The sequence below is a fragment of the Chrysoperla carnea genome, chromosome 3 (assembly GCF_905475395.1).
Source record: "Chrysoperla carnea chromosome 3, inChrCarn1.1, whole genome shotgun sequence".
Lineage (NCBI taxonomy): Eukaryota > Metazoa > Arthropoda > Insecta > Neuroptera > Chrysopidae > Chrysoperla > Chrysoperla carnea.
Genome location: NC_058339.1, coordinates 75,273,617 through 75,293,849, shown reverse-complemented (window position 1 = coordinate 75,293,849; position 20,233 = coordinate 75,273,617). Strand labels below are relative to the sequence as shown.

At 30.3% G+C, this 20,233-nt stretch overlaps 1 protein-coding gene across 2 annotated transcripts; it reads left to right on the top strand.

The window, feature by feature from the left end:
* Nucleotides 1–1,195: 1,195 nt before the first annotated feature.
* On the top strand, nt 1,196–7,683 carry LOC123296760 (UDP-N-acetylglucosamine--dolichyl-phosphate N-acetylglucosaminephosphotransferase). Of its 2 annotated transcripts, XM_044878410.1 has the most exons (5): nt 1,196–1,513; nt 1,598–1,768; nt 1,844–1,958; nt 3,785–4,230; nt 5,505–7,683. In XM_044878410.1, the coding sequence occupies exons 2-5, from the start codon at nt 1,608–1,610 to the stop codon at nt 5,986–5,988; spliced, it is 1,206 nt and encodes a 401-aa protein (XP_044734345.1). In that variant the 5' UTR covers nt 1,196–1,513; nt 1,598–1,607; the 3' UTR covers nt 5,989–7,683. The 2 variants fall into 2 exon arrangements, with proteins under 2 accessions (XP_044734345.1, XP_044734344.1); XM_044878409.1 differs by lacking the exon at nt 1,196–1,513 and having other exon boundaries at nt 1,569–1,768.
* Nucleotides 7,684–20,233: the final 12,550 nt, after the last annotated feature.

Below are 20,233 nucleotides of genomic sequence, written 5' to 3'. Positions count from 1 at the left end.
AGTAAACATATAAGTCTATTGACACCATCCACGGACAAATTCATTTATTACGAGTATTCACTAATTCACGGGGGTCTGCAGGTTAATTTCGAATTGTTCGGACCTGTAATTACATTAGTCCGTGGATGATCTCTGTAACACCACCGAAATATAAATCATTATTGGCTGGGTGCCCGGACAGTTAGGAATCGGTGGAAAGGAAGAAGACTGGCAAATTACCCAAAATGGGTAAATGTTATCCATAAATCGACCCAGAATCATTTCTTGGGATAACGAAAACACAATTAAAAATAAATTAATGGTACACGATTTCAATCGCTTTTGGGACTCTCATGGAAAAAGATTTGCAACTGAGTTTCCTCAAATGATTTTTGAGGATACTTACTGGCCTGCTTTCTAGTCATTGTTAACTCAATTGGCAAATGCACAAAATCAATCTTATTTTTGGTTCAAATTACAACATCAGTTTCGAAGAACTTATCTCTACTCAAGTGAAATAAATAAAGTATAGCCCTTCGCCCAGGAATATCCTAAAGGTTATTAAACAATACCAATTTAATAATTTTATCTACCTTTTTCTTGCAGACAACTTTTACCACGAGTGTATTTACCAGACATGTAGTCTCTACGGCAGTCCGAAGTTATGACGTCATCACGGGCTATTTTCTATCTCTCTACATTTAAATCTTCCTTAAACCATACATATTTTCTTAGTTTTTGATGTTATCAAAAAATTGATTTCACACGATGTTTTGGCTCGATAACGAACGTCGATTGAGACATACAAAAATTTCAAAATAAAAAAATAATGTGAACAAATAGAAACGTCATCCCTTTATCGAAATTGTTCAAATTGTTTGTCATTGAACTTTTGGTCGATAAAATCCAAAAATTTCCTAATCGTCACAAAAAAATAAACGCCACCTGCAAAGTAAATTTTCTAAGAGTTTTCTAACACAAGGGCTTATAACCACTATGCTGTTTAACGGTGGGCGTTAATGTTCCGTAAAACATAAACCTACCTTAATTCTATCGCATAAGTTAAGTTTCCACTATCATTTACGCTTTTATCTAAAACTGTATTTTTAAGTTTTTTTACTTGTCATTCAAACGACCAATAAAAAAACGATTTTTGTGATAATCAGATAATTTAAAAAAAAAAAACATCGAATTTCCACGTGGAACTTTTCATTATGGGTCTATGGGAAATAATTCATAAATACTGAGTTATCATCTTCTATAAAACTAATATACAATTTTGTTGTCTTTTAAGAATCGTTTCTTAATACCATTCAAATTTTGTAAAAAAGCGATAACATTTTTAACTTTATCACATATAAGATAATTTTTTTGCTTACATAGACTATAATTTTACAAAATATGTTTGTTCTAGTATTAAGTTTAGCGGCATTATTCAAGAGTAAAGATCATAATTGCTAGTCTAATTCGGACTGAAATTTATAAATCTAAAACTAATGTTACTCTAATAAAAAAATTATTTATTCGTTCAATCGTAAGTTAAATAAAAAAAAAAAAAAAAAAAAAACGAAAATAGGGTTATGTTTGATTTGTACAATTAAATTATGATAAATTCTAGTGATCGTACAATGAAAACTGTTTGGAAAATATGGTTTCCAATTGTTGTAAATGCAATGATGTCAATTATTGCGTATGCCGTTACAATACGGCTTATACCAAAATTAAAACCAATGTTTATCAAAGCGAATTTATTTGGTATTGACATGAATAAACGAACTAGCGATAAAGTGTAGGTATTGAATTGTTTGTAGCAAACCCACAAAAAAAAAAACTTTCTAAAATTTGTTTTCTTGTTTGTTTACAGACCTGAAGCATTAGGTGTGGTTTCTGGCTGTATATTTTTAGTAACATTGTTCCTTTTTATTCCTATTCCATTTGGATCTTCCATATTTGAAAATGGGAATTTTCCACATGATGAAGTAAATATCTTTTAAAATAGTTCTGTAGTTTTGAAATAAATACGATAACTGTGGCGCCACGATTTGACGATGGAATATGGTTAAACAAAGTGAAACAAATCGAAAATGAAGAGTGCTAATTTCGAGTTTCGGCTTAGTTTTCGAGTAATCGACTTCTAAAGTCTACATTTGAAATTACACATATGGCCATTTTTTGTATGTTGAATCGTTTAAATTTAACAAGTTCCTATGGATACTAAAATTTAAAGCTAATACTTTGAAAGAATTCTGAAAAACATACCTATAATTTTTTTTAATATATCGATTTTGAACTAATATTATCGATTTTCAATTATAACACTATACTACCCACTTTAGTTGATTTAAAAATTACAAAATTACACATTAGTTCATTTTAAATTGTAATATTACAATTTCGTCGAACAAATTCGTTAATTTTTTTCTTCACTGATCTACAGGTTGGCCATACCTTTAATGGGGTCGTGTTAGCACAGGTCTGCGGGTTTTTAGCCCTTCCGTTTACCCTGCGTTCATCCACTGATCTACAGGTTGGTCATGCCTTTAATGGGGTCGAGTTAGCACAATGATTATGAATTCAATTACAAAAATGGCGAATTTAATTACATAAATATTTCATTTTTTAGACTTCATTATCTCGAAAACCAAACCAAACCAAAACTCGAAAATTGATATTCTTCATTTTCGCTTTATTTATGTGTGTTTGACAATATTCATTTGTCAAATCGTGGCGCCTCAGTTATCGTACTTGAGCCAATCACAATCTTCTGCACTAAGAACCATTATTCGAGTTGTATTTAAATTAAAGCCATACTGAATCGAATTTTTTGGGTTCAAATTACCTCATGAAATTTTATCCAAATCGAAAACCAAATTTTAGTAAAAGAACTTTTTTGGTTGTTGGTGATTTTATCGATATCTTTATAAACAAGGGAAATTTACAAAATTTAAAAAACTCCCGATAAATTTTTCTCGTACGGAGCCTTAACTCGCACTTGAAACATATCTAGCAACACTCCCCATTAAATTAACTTTTTCCTTGCAGCCTTCTCCAATCTGAACCGATTTTGAGGATCATCACCTATTTTTTAGTTGTCCCGGGTACGGAACCTTAAACTTGAACTTGCAACATAGCTAAGAACACTCTCCATTAAATTACCTTTGAAACGAAACAAACAAAAAAATTAAAATCGGTTCGTCCGTTTAGGCGTTACGATGCCACAAACAGACCAACAGAGACACACACACACACTTATAACTTAATTTATATCTATGTTTTTAAATATAAATGTTGTCTCAAAATTGACGCAAAAATTAATTTTAATAAAAAGGAGTTTTTTAATTAAAAGTTGTAAATTATTTTATCGATTCATAAAGTATGCAGTTTAGGGTTATGTTAGAATAGCATTTTATAACAGTAAGGCTATTCAGACACTATCGTGTGTCGTGTATCTGATGCTAACGACTTTTCTTAAAAAAGCAAGCTCCTAGAACGGCAGTATATTATCTGTGATTGCGTTCATTCACTGATCCACACGGGTTAATCATGCCTTTAATGGGGTCGAGTTAGAACGGGTCTTGCGTTCATTCACTGATCCACAGCAAATCTGGGAAAAGCTTAAAAACTTAGATAATAAGGAGTATTTGATAACGTTAAGATATATTTGATTTGCGCGATTCTGTTCACGTTAATCAAATACTCAAAATTATCTTAACGTGAGACTCACGCTAAACACACGATAGTGTCCAAATAACCACACCCTTTTTAAAAAATCACCCCATAACTTCGAAATTTATCTGTGTTTTAGTTTGTGGAACTTATAGCAGCTTTACTATCTATATGCTGTATGTTATTACTTGGATTCGCGGATGATGTCTTGGATTTACGATGGCGTCATAAATTAATGTTACCCACCGTGGCATCATTACCTTTACTCATGGTCTACTACGTAAATTTTAATTCAACAACTATTCTTGTTCCAAAACCGTTGCACGATATATTCGGACAATCCGTAAATTTAGGCTACATCTATTACTTGTATATGGGAATGTTGGCTGTATTTTGTACGAACGCTATCAATATCTTGGCTGGAGTCAATGGTTTAGAAGCTGGGCAAAGTATTGTTATTGCTTTATCGATCACGATTTTTAATATTATCGAATTATCGAGTGATGTTTGGAAAGTGCATCAGTTTAGTTTGTATTTTATGCTTCCATATATTGCGACGTCGTTAGCTTTGCTTAGACATAATTGGTAAGTTGAAGACTTCGACCTTTTGTTTAAAAAAATTTTTCGAGAAAAATTGTTCAGATAAAAAAGCAAAAGAGAAAATGGAGCTATTAACCAAAGACAATCAAAAGGAGTAACTCAATCGGGTCTCTAAAATTCAAGTCTGTTAGCGTTTTGAGCCCTTCTTAAAACCAACCTATTATCTGGAAGCAGTGATAGCAGATTCTGTCCAAGCAAATGAAGCTACAGTCGGGCCAGTCAGATTAGGGCGGGGGCCCTAGTCTTCGTTAATTATTTTCGCGCCCTTGTAAAAATTTGTCTTTTTTTCTTTTGCTCTTTCTCCGGGGCCGCTACCCGCTGTATGGTACCTAGACAGCTACCTCCTCTGCTTAATGCTTATTTAATCTTCCCTAACTCTACCGAAATTAACGACGCCCACAGCATCTCTGTCGGGATTACTTTCAAGACAAAATTTTCATAATTAAAAATTCAATACCTGACAAATTTATAAACTATCGGGGTCGTTAGAGATTCCCTGATTGTGCCGATTTTGATCCACAATGTTTTAATTTGTTTTACCATGGTCGTGAGTCTACCGCTTTATCCCATTTCGCCCTTAAAGAAAGCTGGCATCCGGATCAAACCGGCTGTGTCATTTAGTGCTGTGTCTGGTAATTCCTTTCTTCGAGATATTCCGATCGCTATCAGAGAAAAAACTTATTAGTGCTTCATTGTAACTTTTCGTGCTACAATCCGTCTTTTACTGCCAAGAAATAATAACTTCGCTTGTTCTGATTGATCAGAGCTAAGTGGCATACAAAAATTTTTGACACAGATTCGAAAACTCGCAATTTTTTTATGGATCGTTTTTTTATACCTTCTGTTACTTCGAATCCAAGAAATGAATTTGGTTTTACAATAACAGACTCTACTTTATTTCAAAACCTAAATAAAAGCATTAAATTTTGCGTATTAACCCTGATGGAAAAAATATTTGAAGAAAGAGTAAGTCTTAGAAACTCTGAAAAAATCTTAGGAACTCTGAATAACTCTGAATTTCTCAACGTTTTAGGACTGTCTAATTCAGGCTTAATAAATTTGGATAACTCTGAATTAGACAGTCCAAAAGGGTTGCGTTGTTCAGATTTCCTAAGACTTTTTCAGAGCTTCTAAGACTTATTAAGATTTATTTTTTCTTCAAATACTTTTTCCACCAGAGAAAACCGATAATCGTACAATTATGCTCGATTTATTTTTAAAAAGATGTTTAAACTCACATAAATATGTTATTTTTCTAGGTATCCATCAAAAGTGTTCGTTGGCGATACATTTTGCTACCTCTCTGGAATGACATTTGCTGTGGTCGGTATTTTAGGACATTTTAGTAAAACAACATTACTATTTTTTATCCCACAAGTATTTAATTTTCTATATTCCGTACCTCAACTATTTCATTTAGTTCCGTGCCCTCGACATCGTATGCCAAAATTTAATTCGAAAATTGATAAATTAGAAATTAGTTGTACAAATTTTAATTATTCTGAACTACATTGGCTAGGAAAATTATTTATACGATTATTTAAAATGTTAGGCTTAGTGAAATGGGATGAAAAGGGTGATCATGTTATTGTAAATAATTTAACGGTTATAAATTTAATTTTATTATGGACAGGACCAATGCATGAAGCAAAATTAACGACAGTGTTAATATCGATACAAATTTTATGTAGTTGTATTGCATTTTTAATTCGTTATCCATTGGCATCTTACGTTTATGATTAGAAAATCGAAATCGATACTAATGTTAAACGATTTTTCATAGAGTTAAATAATATACCAAAGTTTAAATACATATTGCCTTCTAAAGTTGGCATTGACCTACTAATAGGCCTTTGTCCTGATGTCGATTTTAATGTATCTTCCATTTAAATTTGAAAATATGCGAAAATAGATGCCAAAATATGAAATAAAAATTAAAATCGATTGATAAACATGAAAGTTATAAGCAATTAAGTAAATTTTTCTATTATTTTCTTCCAAAACAACTTTGATTTGTAGTTTCTATAGTCACAAGTTATGACGTCACCGGCGTTAACTGACTCAGCCGCCGCGCGAGTTAAAGCCCAATCGACTTTACTCGTTTGGCTATTGACAAAGGGCTATTATTAGTATATTTTTAAAAAAAATTTTGAGCAGGTTCGTCTATTTTTGTTAGGAAAAAAGTTGATGATTTCATGGGTGTAGTTTTTTCGAATAGAATTAGATCTTTCAACTTTGCGCTTAGCGAAACTTTAAAAACGTTTAAAAAATTCCACAGAAAAACCCTTTGCACCAATTGAAAACTTTGCTATAAAAAGGCAGCGTAACACCATCCACTAAGAACTTGTTCATAAAATTGAGCATAGAAGGCGGTATTTATGTTTCATATAATTCTGCTCTCAAATATTCTGGGTCTCGACATTATGAAAAATTGATTATGACACTATGACTCTGTAGATAGAGCAGACCTAGGTGAAACGCTTTTTTGCAAATTTATCGTGGAAATTTTGTTCAGTGTTTTCTTTTAGGACCTCCGAGCTTTGTGGATTAATCGTGTAAGCACATAATAAACCCGAAGGAAATATGTCGGTTACACGGTCTACTGTTTGGATTCCTGATGACATGTAGGACTTAAAATCGATCCCGTAATTCACCAACTTTTTTTAAATTTTAAATACATTGCCACGATTTTCTCGCCTCAAAATTTTCTATGAAATTAAAAACGTAAGCCACTTTTGTTGAAAGATTCTAGAGAAAATCTTTGGATACAGTGATCTCTTAGTATTGTTTGTCGTGTCGTTTATTACTCTTTATAAATTAACCTCATAACTTTTGTCCCATATAAGGGAAAAAATATTTTACAACCGTTGAGCCCAATTGATAGACGGAATGATTTTTGTTTTTCTTAAATTTTTAGTTGAATATTAAAACTGCCCGATAATTTATAATTTTAAAAATAAAGTTAACTTAATAGTACACCCTGCTGTATAGGGTTTTGACTTTCACGTTTATGAGCAATAGGCAGAAGTATTAAAATAACAAAGCATCTTAATTAATACAGTAGACGAACCCAGTGATAAACGTAAGCCAAAGTTATAATTTTTTGAAATTTTGTATTGGTTTTTAATTTTTGTTTAATTTACACTGCGATTGTTCCGGTCACAATAAAAGTTCCTAAAATGTCACCCAGAAGGTTCCTTAAAAATTGATCTATTTAAACACAGACGCAGTAAATTCATGTAGCGCCAATTATGATCAAAAATTGCACTATCAGTTCAATTTTCTACCTCTATACCTCTAAAATTGCAATTTTAAACTTAATTAAGACTTAGAAAAAAAAACTGAACAATGTTTAAAACAATCAAAATGTGCTTTTAAAAAATACACCAAATCAATTTAGATTTTGCGATTTCGACTAATTTTTTAGAATTTCATGCCATTCTTAAAAAGTAGTAAGGAATATTTAAAAAAAAATTATATTTGTAATTATTTTTGTAAAAAAAAAGAAGGATTTTGATAACTAATTCGAGGATATCATATTTTTTCGAATTCTATTTCAGAGCATTTCTAGGATAGAATCTAGTCAATTACTATTATATCTCCCTAAATATAGGTATGTAAAAATTTTACAAAAAATTAACGAAAATTTGCTACGAATAAATTGCTTTCGAAACGTATTTAAATAAATCACGAAATTAAATTTAAAATTTTTTTAGCGCACATAAATAAGTAGAGATTAGATTATTTAGATATATTTCCAAAGTTACGTTCTTATCTAAAAATTTTAGTATAAAAACGAAGCGTTTTAATCATTACTGAATCTTTCGACTTATAGATCTTAGATCCTTACCCAATTATCATTTACTGAAGCTTCAATTTATCTAAAGAAAATCGGTTAAGATTCTGAGTACGAGTTAATGGAAACTAAATAATATGCAAATTGATAGAGACTACAGACAGTTCAGCAAAGAGAAAATTGTCGACAGATTTATTCTTTGAACATCTAGATAAATATTCCAAAGTTTCAAAAAAAATAAAAGTTTGGAAGGTGAATGTTTGTCACAAGGTATTATAATCTGAGAAAATTCTTTAGATGGCATGATATAGAAAACGAGAATGATTACTGTTGTTGCAAAGGCGACATATCACAGCTGGGATAACTCTGTTTCTAAAATATAATCCTTAGATGTAGTTGGGATCAAAGGCCCGGTCATTCTTGGCTGTGTCTTGTGTAGTATCCAATGAAGCGTCATATGTTAAAGTGCTTTTTGTGTAAGAAGTGCAGGGTTTTGTCTAGAAAGATGACGTTTTTCGTACAGGTATTGAACGAACTGTTGTCATGAAAATTGTATCGTTCCATTGAATTAGATTAGAATGGCGATTAGTATCTGCCAAAAAATACTAAGCACTGTTTTGTTGAATTTGGGTAAACAAAATCAACACTATAAGCTAAAAGAGCATCCATAAATCGCGTTGTTCAAAGCTCGCTGAGCTACGTCAGAAGAGGGATGGCAATGAAGTCAATCTACGTAATTTTCTTTATACAGTCTTTTTTGGATTAAGGAAAAAATAGACCGAAAAAATTTCAGTAAAAGTGTCTAATTTATGACACAATGGCTAAAAACTTCAGAACCCAACCAACTCTTCTATAGTCGACAAACTCAACCTAACCAACTCGTAATTACAACAAAACTTTGGTTTATAAAATTTTCGGTCTATTTGTTTCGATTACCAATTTTTTTGGCACATTATATTCTTACAATGCCGTTGTGCCAGTATTTCAGAAAATACAAAATGTCCTCTTAACTTTATATTAAGAAAACCGTAATATGAAGGGAGGAAGGTGGTTCAAGGTTCAAAAAAGCTGAAATAGAGCCACGTAGTTTATGGACATTCCTTAACCACAATTGATTCCTTATGAAACAAAATTTTTTATTCCTACAACGACACCTTCCTTTCAGTTTTCTAAATATCAGTAGACTTTCAAATGTTTTCAAGTACAGATTAAAGATGGGCAATGCTTGATTCAGATTGCATTAGTACGTTATAATATTGTGATTAATAAAAGTAATAAATTCATATCTCTTATCTGCGATCGTTATCATAATAAATATTTAATTCTATTTTTGGAAATAAAAAAATAAATTGTAAAATATATTAAATCAAAAGGATATGTAGGTGAGGAGTTATTTTGTTATGGAAAGTGATATATTTGTTAAATATTATTGTTCAAGTGATAGATGTAAGGCTATAGGCGTAATATTTGATATCTGCTGAAAAAAGTGGCTTGGTTGTTATCTTAAAATACGAAAATTGTCATATTTTTAATTACACGGGAAGGTTAACCTTATGGTCACACTATGTGTTAATTGTTGATGCAAATAATTTCCCCTAACTGCCTTAAACAATAAAGTTGTATAGTTTAGTAGAGCCGAGGATAAACAATTATTTAATTGATATTCTACATCTTTTATCAAAATTTCCTGTTTATTAATATACAAAGACAAAATTCAGTTTTTGTTTTTCCCCCAACGATATTATCATATTTTGATGATATTACGCAAGATTGGCGAGAATCCGAGATCGTTATCACCTTTCATACACGCGTACACACAGGTATCAATCTAAAAGTGATGTGCATACATTGTCCGGACTTTGAAATGTAGGTAAAGATATGTTGAAAATTTCGATTTGAATTTTCGAATCTTATACCATTAAGCTACCTGAAAAAGTAATTCTTGGCTATGAATATTTTCGATTTTAATAACAACCTCTCACTTTTCTAGCAGTTTACAAATGTCAAATACTACGCCTTGCCCTAGAGGACTTTTTTTTTTATTAATTTCAATTAGGTAATAATTAATGTAAAACTATTGTTTTTTTTTTGTTGTTTTTTTTTTTCAATAAAAATTTTTAATTATTTTTACCACAGATTTATTTAATTATGATAAATTTTTATACCTTGTATGTGCAGGGTATATCAAAAACTATAATAATAAGCGCAAGCAAATGTGCAAGAAATCAGAAGCTGTAGAAAATACAGTATTGTGCTAAGCGCGCCGCAATATAAAAGCACAGGAATATTCCAAAAAATGTACGAAAAAAACAATCCATGCTACCGAGAAGCAAAAAGTTTGGTCGGGTAGAAGAAAAAAATTCTAAGATAGCCATTTTTTACATCTTTCCAGCTAGTGCAGAACTTAACTTAAAAACAAGTAAAACAAACAATTGACTGAGTTAATTGTTGAAATACCATGCATAGTCAGTGTTGATTTCTTTATCATATAACACATACATAACTGATATTCAAGTATAGTACATAATCGAGTGCAAATTAATTGATCAACTCTGTATTTGTATCCAAGAAAAAAATACTCAACAACTTATTTTGACAACTATTATAATTTCAAAACCATGAACTATTCGAAGCTTGATAAAAAGCGCCCTGAAATTAGTCGAGAATTTGAAATAATTGGAACAATAATTAAATTTGCAATTATTGGATGTTTATTAGCGTCCATTGTGGGTTTCTTTTGTATGTTTTTGTTTTTGGTTTTAAACATGGCACAACTAACTGAAGACCGTATGAAATATTTAAAGACATTAAATACGGAGTAAGTTAATAACGATAAGCAATTTCCCATTTATATTAAATCTCAGATTATTCTTTTGGTATGACGGAAGTTTTCCCTTTGAAAGAGAAATCTCCAGCTATGAGAATTTTAACGTATTAAGCCCAGAACTGTATTAACTATTAGAGCAAGTAGGCAACTGCAAAAGATATGTACAAAAGAAATTTAAAATGTTTCATAGAGAGAAAATTTAATTGAAAAATTTGAAACCACAATGACAATAAGTTTTATTACTTTATTTCGACGCATGCTGCCAGTTGATGAAATATTTCATACTCTTTGAAAATATACTAACTAGAATTGGCAGCAGAGTGAGAACCACCTCTCCAAGATGATTGAGAAGTATAATAAATAACGAATCATGATTATTAATGTGCATGTCTTAATATGCAATATAATATCCTGGCGCGTATTTATCTCATTAATACTAGAATTACTTGAAAAGAGCTGATGATCTTCAAACGGCTGAAAAGAGGACTAGAGAATTGCAATATCTAAGGCCTCGGTTAATCCAGTCCTGGTCATACCATGGCCTATCTAAAAAAGATGCCACCAGAATTGAGATCTAATATAAAAAAATGACAGTGAGAAAACATGAATTCATTTTCTAAGTTCTACGTTTATTTTAGTCCTCGATTTACATAACGAAGAATATCCCCTCATTCAATTCTTCAAGTCATGAAATTTACTATACATGTGTAACATAACTTGAATATTCTCTGGAAATTCTGAAATCTTTTACTTCAAGATGGGAAGGGAATTAGAAATAAGCTTTATTAAAATAAATTATTATGCTATTTATATATACTGGAAATCTAGAAATAACATTTATTTGTTTTCAATCAATTGAAGAAAATCTGTGTAAATAAAAAAAAGTTTCCAAATAAAACAGAGTGAGAGTGTACTTAAAAGTATTACAGTGCCAATCAAAAGTATACAACCATATAACACGGATTATTCATTTTTCAATTTTTGTATCTAGACAAAAAATTAGTTAAGTAAATTACAGATGAGTTATTAATTACCTTAATTATTAAAATTGCCAAATAAATTCGTGGATCATATGGAGAACTCAATTAAAAGCATGAAAAACCGATGAATTACAGGGTTGACCCAATTACAGAGTGGATGCCATCAAAGGATGAACGCGGGGCTACAAAAAACCCACAGATTTGTTCTAACTCTATCCTATTAAAGGCATGATATAAGATCGGAGGATGGGAGCACCCATACAGTGAAAACAAAGGTCAAAAATTCCTTAAATCCGTGTTGAATGCTATCAGAGGGTGAACGCACAAGTCTTTTTTTGAAAACTGTTTGTATAACTTTAGCAATTTTAATAATTATTAAGGTAATTAATAACTCATCGTTAATTTACTTAAGTAATTATTTATTTCTAGATACGAAAAAAGGAAAAATGTTTTTTTTTACTATTTCTGCGATTCGAAATCTACGTAAAAAATGCATTCATTTGGTTTTGTTTCTGATGTTCTAGGAACATTTTTAAGAAAAATCGCTTAACTGAACTAATACCATTTAATTTTGTAATGTACTGTAGCAAGCAACAAAAAATAACACAACCCCCTCTCATGAAAACATTCAGTCGAGTAGCTTTTACAAACACGGTACCGCTTCATTCACTCAAAATCATTTCTGTTAGTTTACAATTGTACGAAGATCTGATAACTTATCGTCTCAATTATCTATTTTTCATTTAAAAAAAATTCGAAATTTTTTCGGTAATATTTTAGTGCTGTTTCTTTAAACAAAGAAATCCATTTGATTGTGTTTAAAAATTAAAAGTTAAACAAAAATAAATCAAAAATGGGGTGTGCTATAGAAATTGTAAAATTAATATTGTTTATTTTTAACTTAGTATTTGCGGTAAGTTTGAATTTTTTTTTTTTTAATTGATGACGTATCCACCAAAAAAAAGTATTCTGGTTGTTTATTTTGATTTTGTGAAGAGGTGTTTTTGTATGCCAGTCACTTACATCCTTTCTAATTAATTATATTTTTATTTTTATTGCTTCGAAGGTTTTAATTTAATGTTGTTGTTTACCCCAACACCTCCCACTACCCCTTTGTTGTTTTTAATGTATAATTAAATAAATAATTGAAAGTAGGACGCCATAATAACTACCAGTTGAATTCCATTTTTATCAAGAGAAATTCTTTTTTGTTGATTTATTCTATTTCTATGGAGTTAGGTTTTTTTTTATAATAAATAGAATACGATTTGAAAAATTCTCTTTCGATAGTTGATATCATTGTAGGGTTAGATTCCTGAGCAAAGCTAGACTTATTTTTCAGAATTTTGCTAATTGATGTAACCAAATCGTTATCTCAATTACGGAAATATTTACGGTACTTTTATTAAAAAATTAGCTGTATTTTGTCCAAATTAAATTCATAATTGCTGTTATTAACAGTCGTAAATTTAGAAAACCATAAAAGGTACCGTAAAGTAAATTTAAACGTGATTAGACTCCCAAAAAAATTGGTAATCATTTTGTCTTGACTGTTTTGACACGTACGGGTCTCGTCATGTTTTTTAAAATGAATGAATAAGGAAACAATTAATAAAATTATTAACCATAATAGGATTAATTTGTTTGTGTAAAAATGTTTTATGGAAGAGGGGAAGAAACATGGGCATATTTAATATGCGTGAGGGGCCTCAATTAATTTCTTTGTTTTTGTATACTCATAATATGTAATCGAGACTCCCAAGAGAACAAATGACTCATTATTGTTGTTTGGCAAAAATTTGGAATAATTTAATATGTATTTTATCAGTCATATTTATTTTTAAAATATTACTTAAAAATATGGGGCGTTATTTATGTTTTACACTCGCGGACAAAAGATGATCAATAATAATAATTACAATGAAATGAAATTGAAAAAATAAAGAGCCTAAATGGCCGAACGGTCTTGTCTTTGTCTGTTTGTCCATTTAACTGTCAGTTGGTGACAGTTCAATGTACTGTGCGTATGTAGTAATTATAGTATATATATCCATGGTAATACCATACAAAATATAAGTAATTAATACCATACAGTATGTCAACAAGTCTGCAAACCACTTACTATGACGTTTTAAAATTTGAATTTCCGTTTTAGAAATTTGAATTTCTGTCATTGAATTTGTACTTAATTTTAGGTAATTAAAAAGATATTAATGGTTTAGTTGAAATGTCTAGCCAATAAAGTTACGGAAAAAAAGTATTTGAAACAAATTTAAATTTCATGAATATTTCCTATTATGTAAAGTGGTGAAAAAATTTAAAAGTTCTTAAATGAATATTAGGAGAACATGTATTAAAAATAGTAATTATATGTCTTGAGTATTAGGAGAGCATCTGTAAAAACTAACGTGTTCGACTTAACAATCTTATTATTTAAATTTATGATATTTTTTCGTTCAAATTATTTGTCTAGCGTGTTGTTTCCTAAGCGGTACATTTTTAGACCGTGAGTATATTTTTGCGCTTGAAAATGAAGGATGAATCATGGAATTTGTTAAAGGAATAAGGAAGATAAGGGTAAAACAGAAAAAAACTTGCTAGAGTAATAATATATAAAATGCTGTTATAAGGGCGGGAAAATACTCCGTCTAACAAAAGAGGGGTGTTATAAGTTTCACCGCTATGTATGTGTGTGTGTGTGTGTGTGTGTATATCCGTGGCATCGTAGCTTCCAAACGGATCAACCGATTTTGATTTTTTGTTTGTTTGAAAGGTAATTTAATGGACAGTGTTCTTAGCTATATTTCAAGATCGGTTCAATTTAGAAGGAGCTACAAGTAAAAAACCGCATTTATGGGGAATTTTTAAGTTTTGTAAATTTTTATTGTTAATAGTAACTAAAATTCTAATTTGACGAGAAAGACAATTAAATGTAAAATAAAAATTTTCTAGCGTAGTCAGTCATAGGTTCTGTATTTTGAACAATTTCGACTTAATAAATTAATGTTCTTTGTAATAATTTATAATTTACAATTTGCATGGATTATTAAAAAATGTATATTTTTTTTGTGTTAATAAAAAAAGCGATAAGAAAATTTTATCCGTGACAAATAAAAAGTTTTTTTGCTTGATTTAAGAAAAAATTAATTGCATTAAAAGCCTGACACCTAACTATATATTTTCTTTTTGCAAATTTTCTGAACTGAAACGCTTATATATCGAAAACGGAGAGTTTTGGTAAAAATTGTCATGAGTCAAAAAATTCTAAGAATTGTCTTGCAGTAGTCGCGATACACTGCCAGGCCTAGGCGTTCAGCATGCCTGCCGCCCAACCAGTGTCCTGCAATATCCGCAACAACTTTGCAAACAGAGGTCCTTGGAAGTGATATAAGATCTTCGAAAAGCCTGCGATTGTACTCGGACCATATCTGTCTTGTAGTACCACAAGTACGTTCCTCCCTCCATCTAAGATTGGCCCTTTTTAAGATATCCTCTTTGTGGAGCAACTTGCATTTCGCAAATGTCCTTGTGTCCCGGTACCCATACTAGGTTTAGATTCATTTGTTCCGCCAGCTCATTTAAGGACGTACGGCAGTCCTGTGCTACCTTTGACGTTAGATAGACTGTCGGTGAAGATTGTAATGTCCCTGCACCTAAGAGTGTTCAGTCTTATACAATCTACATTCTACAGTGATCCGGCAGCCGAAATGATAGACGTAGATAGAGATCTTCAGAGAAGATCCCAAAACCCACCTTCTTTTCTAACTTAGATCCGTCAGTGTAAAAAACGACGCTCTTTGGCTTGACCAGGTTATCATCCCAATCCTGTCTGGATTCCAATCCTGTAATATCGTTAAAAAAAGGAGTATCTCACACAAATTTTGATTGACCATATTCTCTGTGCCTATCATTTGATTCTGTTTGTTACCTAATATCTATTAAAAGTTAATATTCATCATGCGATGTGTATTGCGAACTGATTATAATCAGTAACAAGTGAAAACAAACAATTGACTGAGTTAATTGTTGAAATACCATGTATAGGCAGTGTTGATAACTCACATTTCACATTTCACATACATACATATCTGACATATTTAACTGATATTCTCATATAATGCGCAAGTGTTGATGCGCAATCGTTTGTTTTTTTTTGACGTCATGTAAATAACAAAAGATATTCACTTTGATATTCCTATATTAATACATACTACAAAATTTGTACTTAATTAACGCCCTCGTGGGTAAACAGTGATGTTTACAAAAAAATGTTTCAAACAAAAGTTGTTTATTTTTTTGTAAGGAACATTTTTTACATTTAAACTTTTATTCTATCTCTAACGGTTTACAAGATGGGTACTACGGACCCATGACCCAATTGACCCATGTTGCTCATTTACGAACTTGACCTCACTTTTTACGTCCTAAGCACGCTGTATAAATTTCAGCTTGATATCTCTTTTCGTTTTTGAGTAATCGTGACCACAGACGGACGGACGGACGGACAACCGGAAATGGATTAATTAGGTGATTTTATGAACACCTATACCAATTTTTTTTTTGTAGCATCAATATTTTTAGGCGTTACAAACTTGGGACTAAACTTATAATACTATGTATATTTCATATATACATGGTATAACAATCATAATATTTCATCTATAAAATTTGTTGACATTGTATCATCATGTATGAATTAATACAACTCTCAAGGTTTATTATTTATACTTACATGTGTTCAATTATTTATTGTAAAATTATCCGTGTAGTATGTACATCGTATAGCCTAACTAAATTCATACAAGCTTTCAACACCTTTTTAACTCTCTACAAGTTAGTAAAATTCATAAACATGTACATTACTCAATGTCAAGTCATTACTTATCTTGACTAGATGTTATTGCTTTGAACGACTGTTACAAATGTATAAAATTTAATTTTTTTAACACAAATTTGTAAATAATGATTGTGTAAGTTACAAAGAAAAACAAGCGACCTACTCCCGCCTCGATTTCGAATAGATGTAATTTACTAATGAAGAAAATGAGAAGCTACGAAAAAAATTTTGGTATAGGTAAATCGATCGGAAATCGATCCGAAATATCGTTTTTTTCGAAAATTACTCGGCCAAATAATTTTTTACGATTTTTTCGAATTTTTCTAAGGAGTACGCCTTGAAAAAATTGCAAAAAATCGATACAAATTTATCGTCTCCAATTTCGATAAAACTCTGAGTATAAGGTAATTTTGACCCAAAAAATACAAAAATCGGTTTCATTTAACGATTGGGCGAATAATTCTCGAGATAATACCGGAAATCGATCCGAAATATCGTTTTTTTCGAAAATTTCTGGGCCAATCGCCAAATAAACTCGATTTTTGAATTTCTTGGGTCAAAATTACCTTATAAACTGAGTTTCATCAAATTCCGAAACAAATAATTTTTTACGATTTTTTCGAATTTTTCTAAGGAGTACCCCTTGAAAAAATTGCAAAAAATCGATACAAATTTATCGTCTCCAATTTCGATAAAACTCTGAGTATAAGGTAATTTTGACCCAAAAAATACAAAAATCGGTTTCATTTAACGATTGGGCGAATAATTCTCGAGATAATACCGGAAATCGATCCGAAATATCGTTTTTTTCGAAAATTTCTCGGCCAATCGCCAAATAAACTCGATTTTTGAATTTCTTGGGTCCAAATTACTTTATAAACTGAGTTTCATCAAATTCCGAAACAAATAATTTTTTACGATTTTTTCTAATTTTTCTAAGGGGTACCCCTTGAAAAAATTGCAAAAAATCGATACAAATTTATCGTCTCCAATTTCGATAAAACTCTGAGTATAAGGTAATTTTGACCTAAAAAATACAATAATCGGTTTCATTTAACGATTGGGCGAATAATTCTCGAGATAATATCGGAAATCGATCCGAAATATGTTTTTTTTTTGAAAATTACTCTGCCAATCTCCAAATAATCTCGATTTTTGAATTTCTTGGGTCAAAATTACCTTATAAACTGAGTTTCATCAAATTCCGAAACAAATAATTTTTTACGATTTTTTCGAATTTTTCTAAGGAGTACCCCTTGAAAAAATTGCAAAAAATCGATACAAATTTATCGTCTCCAATTTCGATAAAACTCTGAGTATAAGGTAATTTTGACCCAAAAAATACAAAAATCGGTTTCATTTAACGATTGGGCGAATAATTCTCGAGATAATACCGGAAATCGATCCGAAATATCGTTTTTTTTCGAAAATTTCTCGGCCAATCGCCAAATAAACTCGATTTTTGAATTTCTTGGGTCCAAATTACTTTATAAACTGAGTTTCATCAAATTCCGAAACAAATAATTTTTTACGATTTTTTCTAATTTTTCGAGTCATAAGGTCATTTGGGTTTTTGCTGCGTAGGACCTATCTTGTAAACCGTTAGAGATAGAACAAAAATTTAAATGTAAAAAATGTTCCTTATAAAATATTAAACATTTTTTCGTAAACATCTCTGTTTACCCGTGAGAGCACAAAATTGTATAGTATGTATGTTATGGTTATGTCAGTTATAGTATCAGACAGAGTAATCAACACTGTCCATACATGGTATTTCGACAATTGTTTATTTTCTCTTGTTTTAATTTTTTTTTTTCGGTGTACAGGCTATTAAAAACATAATATTTAAAGCCATTATATTTCCCACTTTTCCGGTGTGGTACTAACTATTCAGAAATACCATCAAAATTTCTCACTTTTCCGGTGGATTCTCTAAAACCTTATCCTGACAATTGAAAACATGACAAAAAAAAAATCATATAAATCTTTCAAATCGTTCTCGGCAATTGATTTTTATTTATGTATAAATTTCTGGCTTGAATTATTTTATTTAATTAATTGGATAATCTAATAAATCTTGTTTACATGCATTTATTAGTTTAAAATAAATACTACATGGGATTGTTTTTCGAAAAAATTTGATTAATGACTTTTTGAAAAATACTTATCTTAAGGTAGTAATGCAGTATCGAGGGTCACTGTTAACTATTATTTAAAAAATAATTTTATCCAAAAGATCAAAGTTCCCTTAGTTAAGAGAAAAAAATAGATTTGTTACTTATATATTATTACTCTAGAAAGGTTTTTTCTGTGCTACCCTTATCTTCCTTATTCCTTTATTATATTCTATGATTCATCCCTCATTTTCAAGCTTATTATGTCTAGGTTTGACGAAAAATATACTCAAGTTTTACAAGTATATCGCTTAAGAAAAAACACGCTAGACAAGTAATTTGAACGAAAAAATATCATTAATTCAAATAATAAGTTTATTAGGCAAACATGTTAGTTTTTATAGATGTTCTTCTAATAAAGAGGACAACATTAAGCCGGAACAACAGACATTTCACAACTATTAAGGTATTAATTTATTATTATAAAATATTTTTTAAACCTGTGCTACTAAAACAAATTTAAATTTAAAGTTGTTGCTTTTAGTTACGGGTACAGTGTAGTCGTCGCGGGTACCGGTTTGCACGTGGGTGGAATTCCTCTCGGGCCGAGCTAGTAATATAATAAGGGTTATGTTAACCATAATAAAAATAATATATAAATTAAAATTTGTAAAAAAAATATGAGGATATGTTTATGAATTCGAAAAACAGCTGATTATTGAGTTGCCATTTTAGTCAACTTAGTTTTTAAAAATGTTTTTATGATTTTTAATAGATCTTTTCAATTTACTTTTGTTACGAACAGTTGTAAAAAAACTATTCAGCCTAAGAAAATCTAATATATTTTATCTTTATCAAACAGCGTTTTTTGACTAGGATAGAAGATATGTGATATGTCTTTACTTGATTGAAATCTGTCCGAAACAAAAAGAATCATTTTGTAAATGAAAAGTCCTATTATTGTTTATACATGTATTAGATTTGTTCAAGGCTATACTATCTTAAAACACTGTTTTCGATGTATTTTTCCAGGAAGTTGATTCATCCAAAATATTTTTAAGTAAGATGAAATAAGATTAAATTAAATTATATTATCACTAATAATTTATTCTGTCATTTTCGAATGTATGATCATTTTGGCAAACTATGTGTAAATTATACTCATAACAAAATACTTAATGAATTTTATTTCTCTACAGTTGTTATGAATTTATCTCTCTATGAAGATTAGGTATTCCTTAAAGATGCTTTTAACCCCCGAACGAAAAAAGGGATGTTATAAGTTTGAATAGAATTTTTCTATTTTCAACTTTAAATAATTAATATCTCTGAAATTATTATTTAGAAAATTTGCAAAATACCTTTTATTCTAAATTGTCCAAATAATCCTTAAAACTTTTTTTTGGGGATAATAAACAATTTTTGCAATTACTA

What these genes read in the sequence shown, in the direction of transcription:
- LOC123296760 (XM_044878409.1), top strand. Translation starts at nt 1,584, where the DNA reads ATGATAAATTCTAGTGATCGTACAATGAAAACTGTTTGGAAAATATGG. An exon ending in AAACGAACTAGCGATAAAGT is followed by an intron (nt 1,769 to 1,843) that starts GTAGGTATTGAA and finishes GTTTGTTTACAG; the next exon opens with ACCTGAAGCATTAGGTGTGG. An exon ending in GGAATTTTCCACATGATGAA is followed by an intron (nt 1,959 to 3,784) that starts GTAAATATCTTT and finishes TCTGTGTTTTAG; the next exon opens with TTTGTGGAACTTATAGCAGC.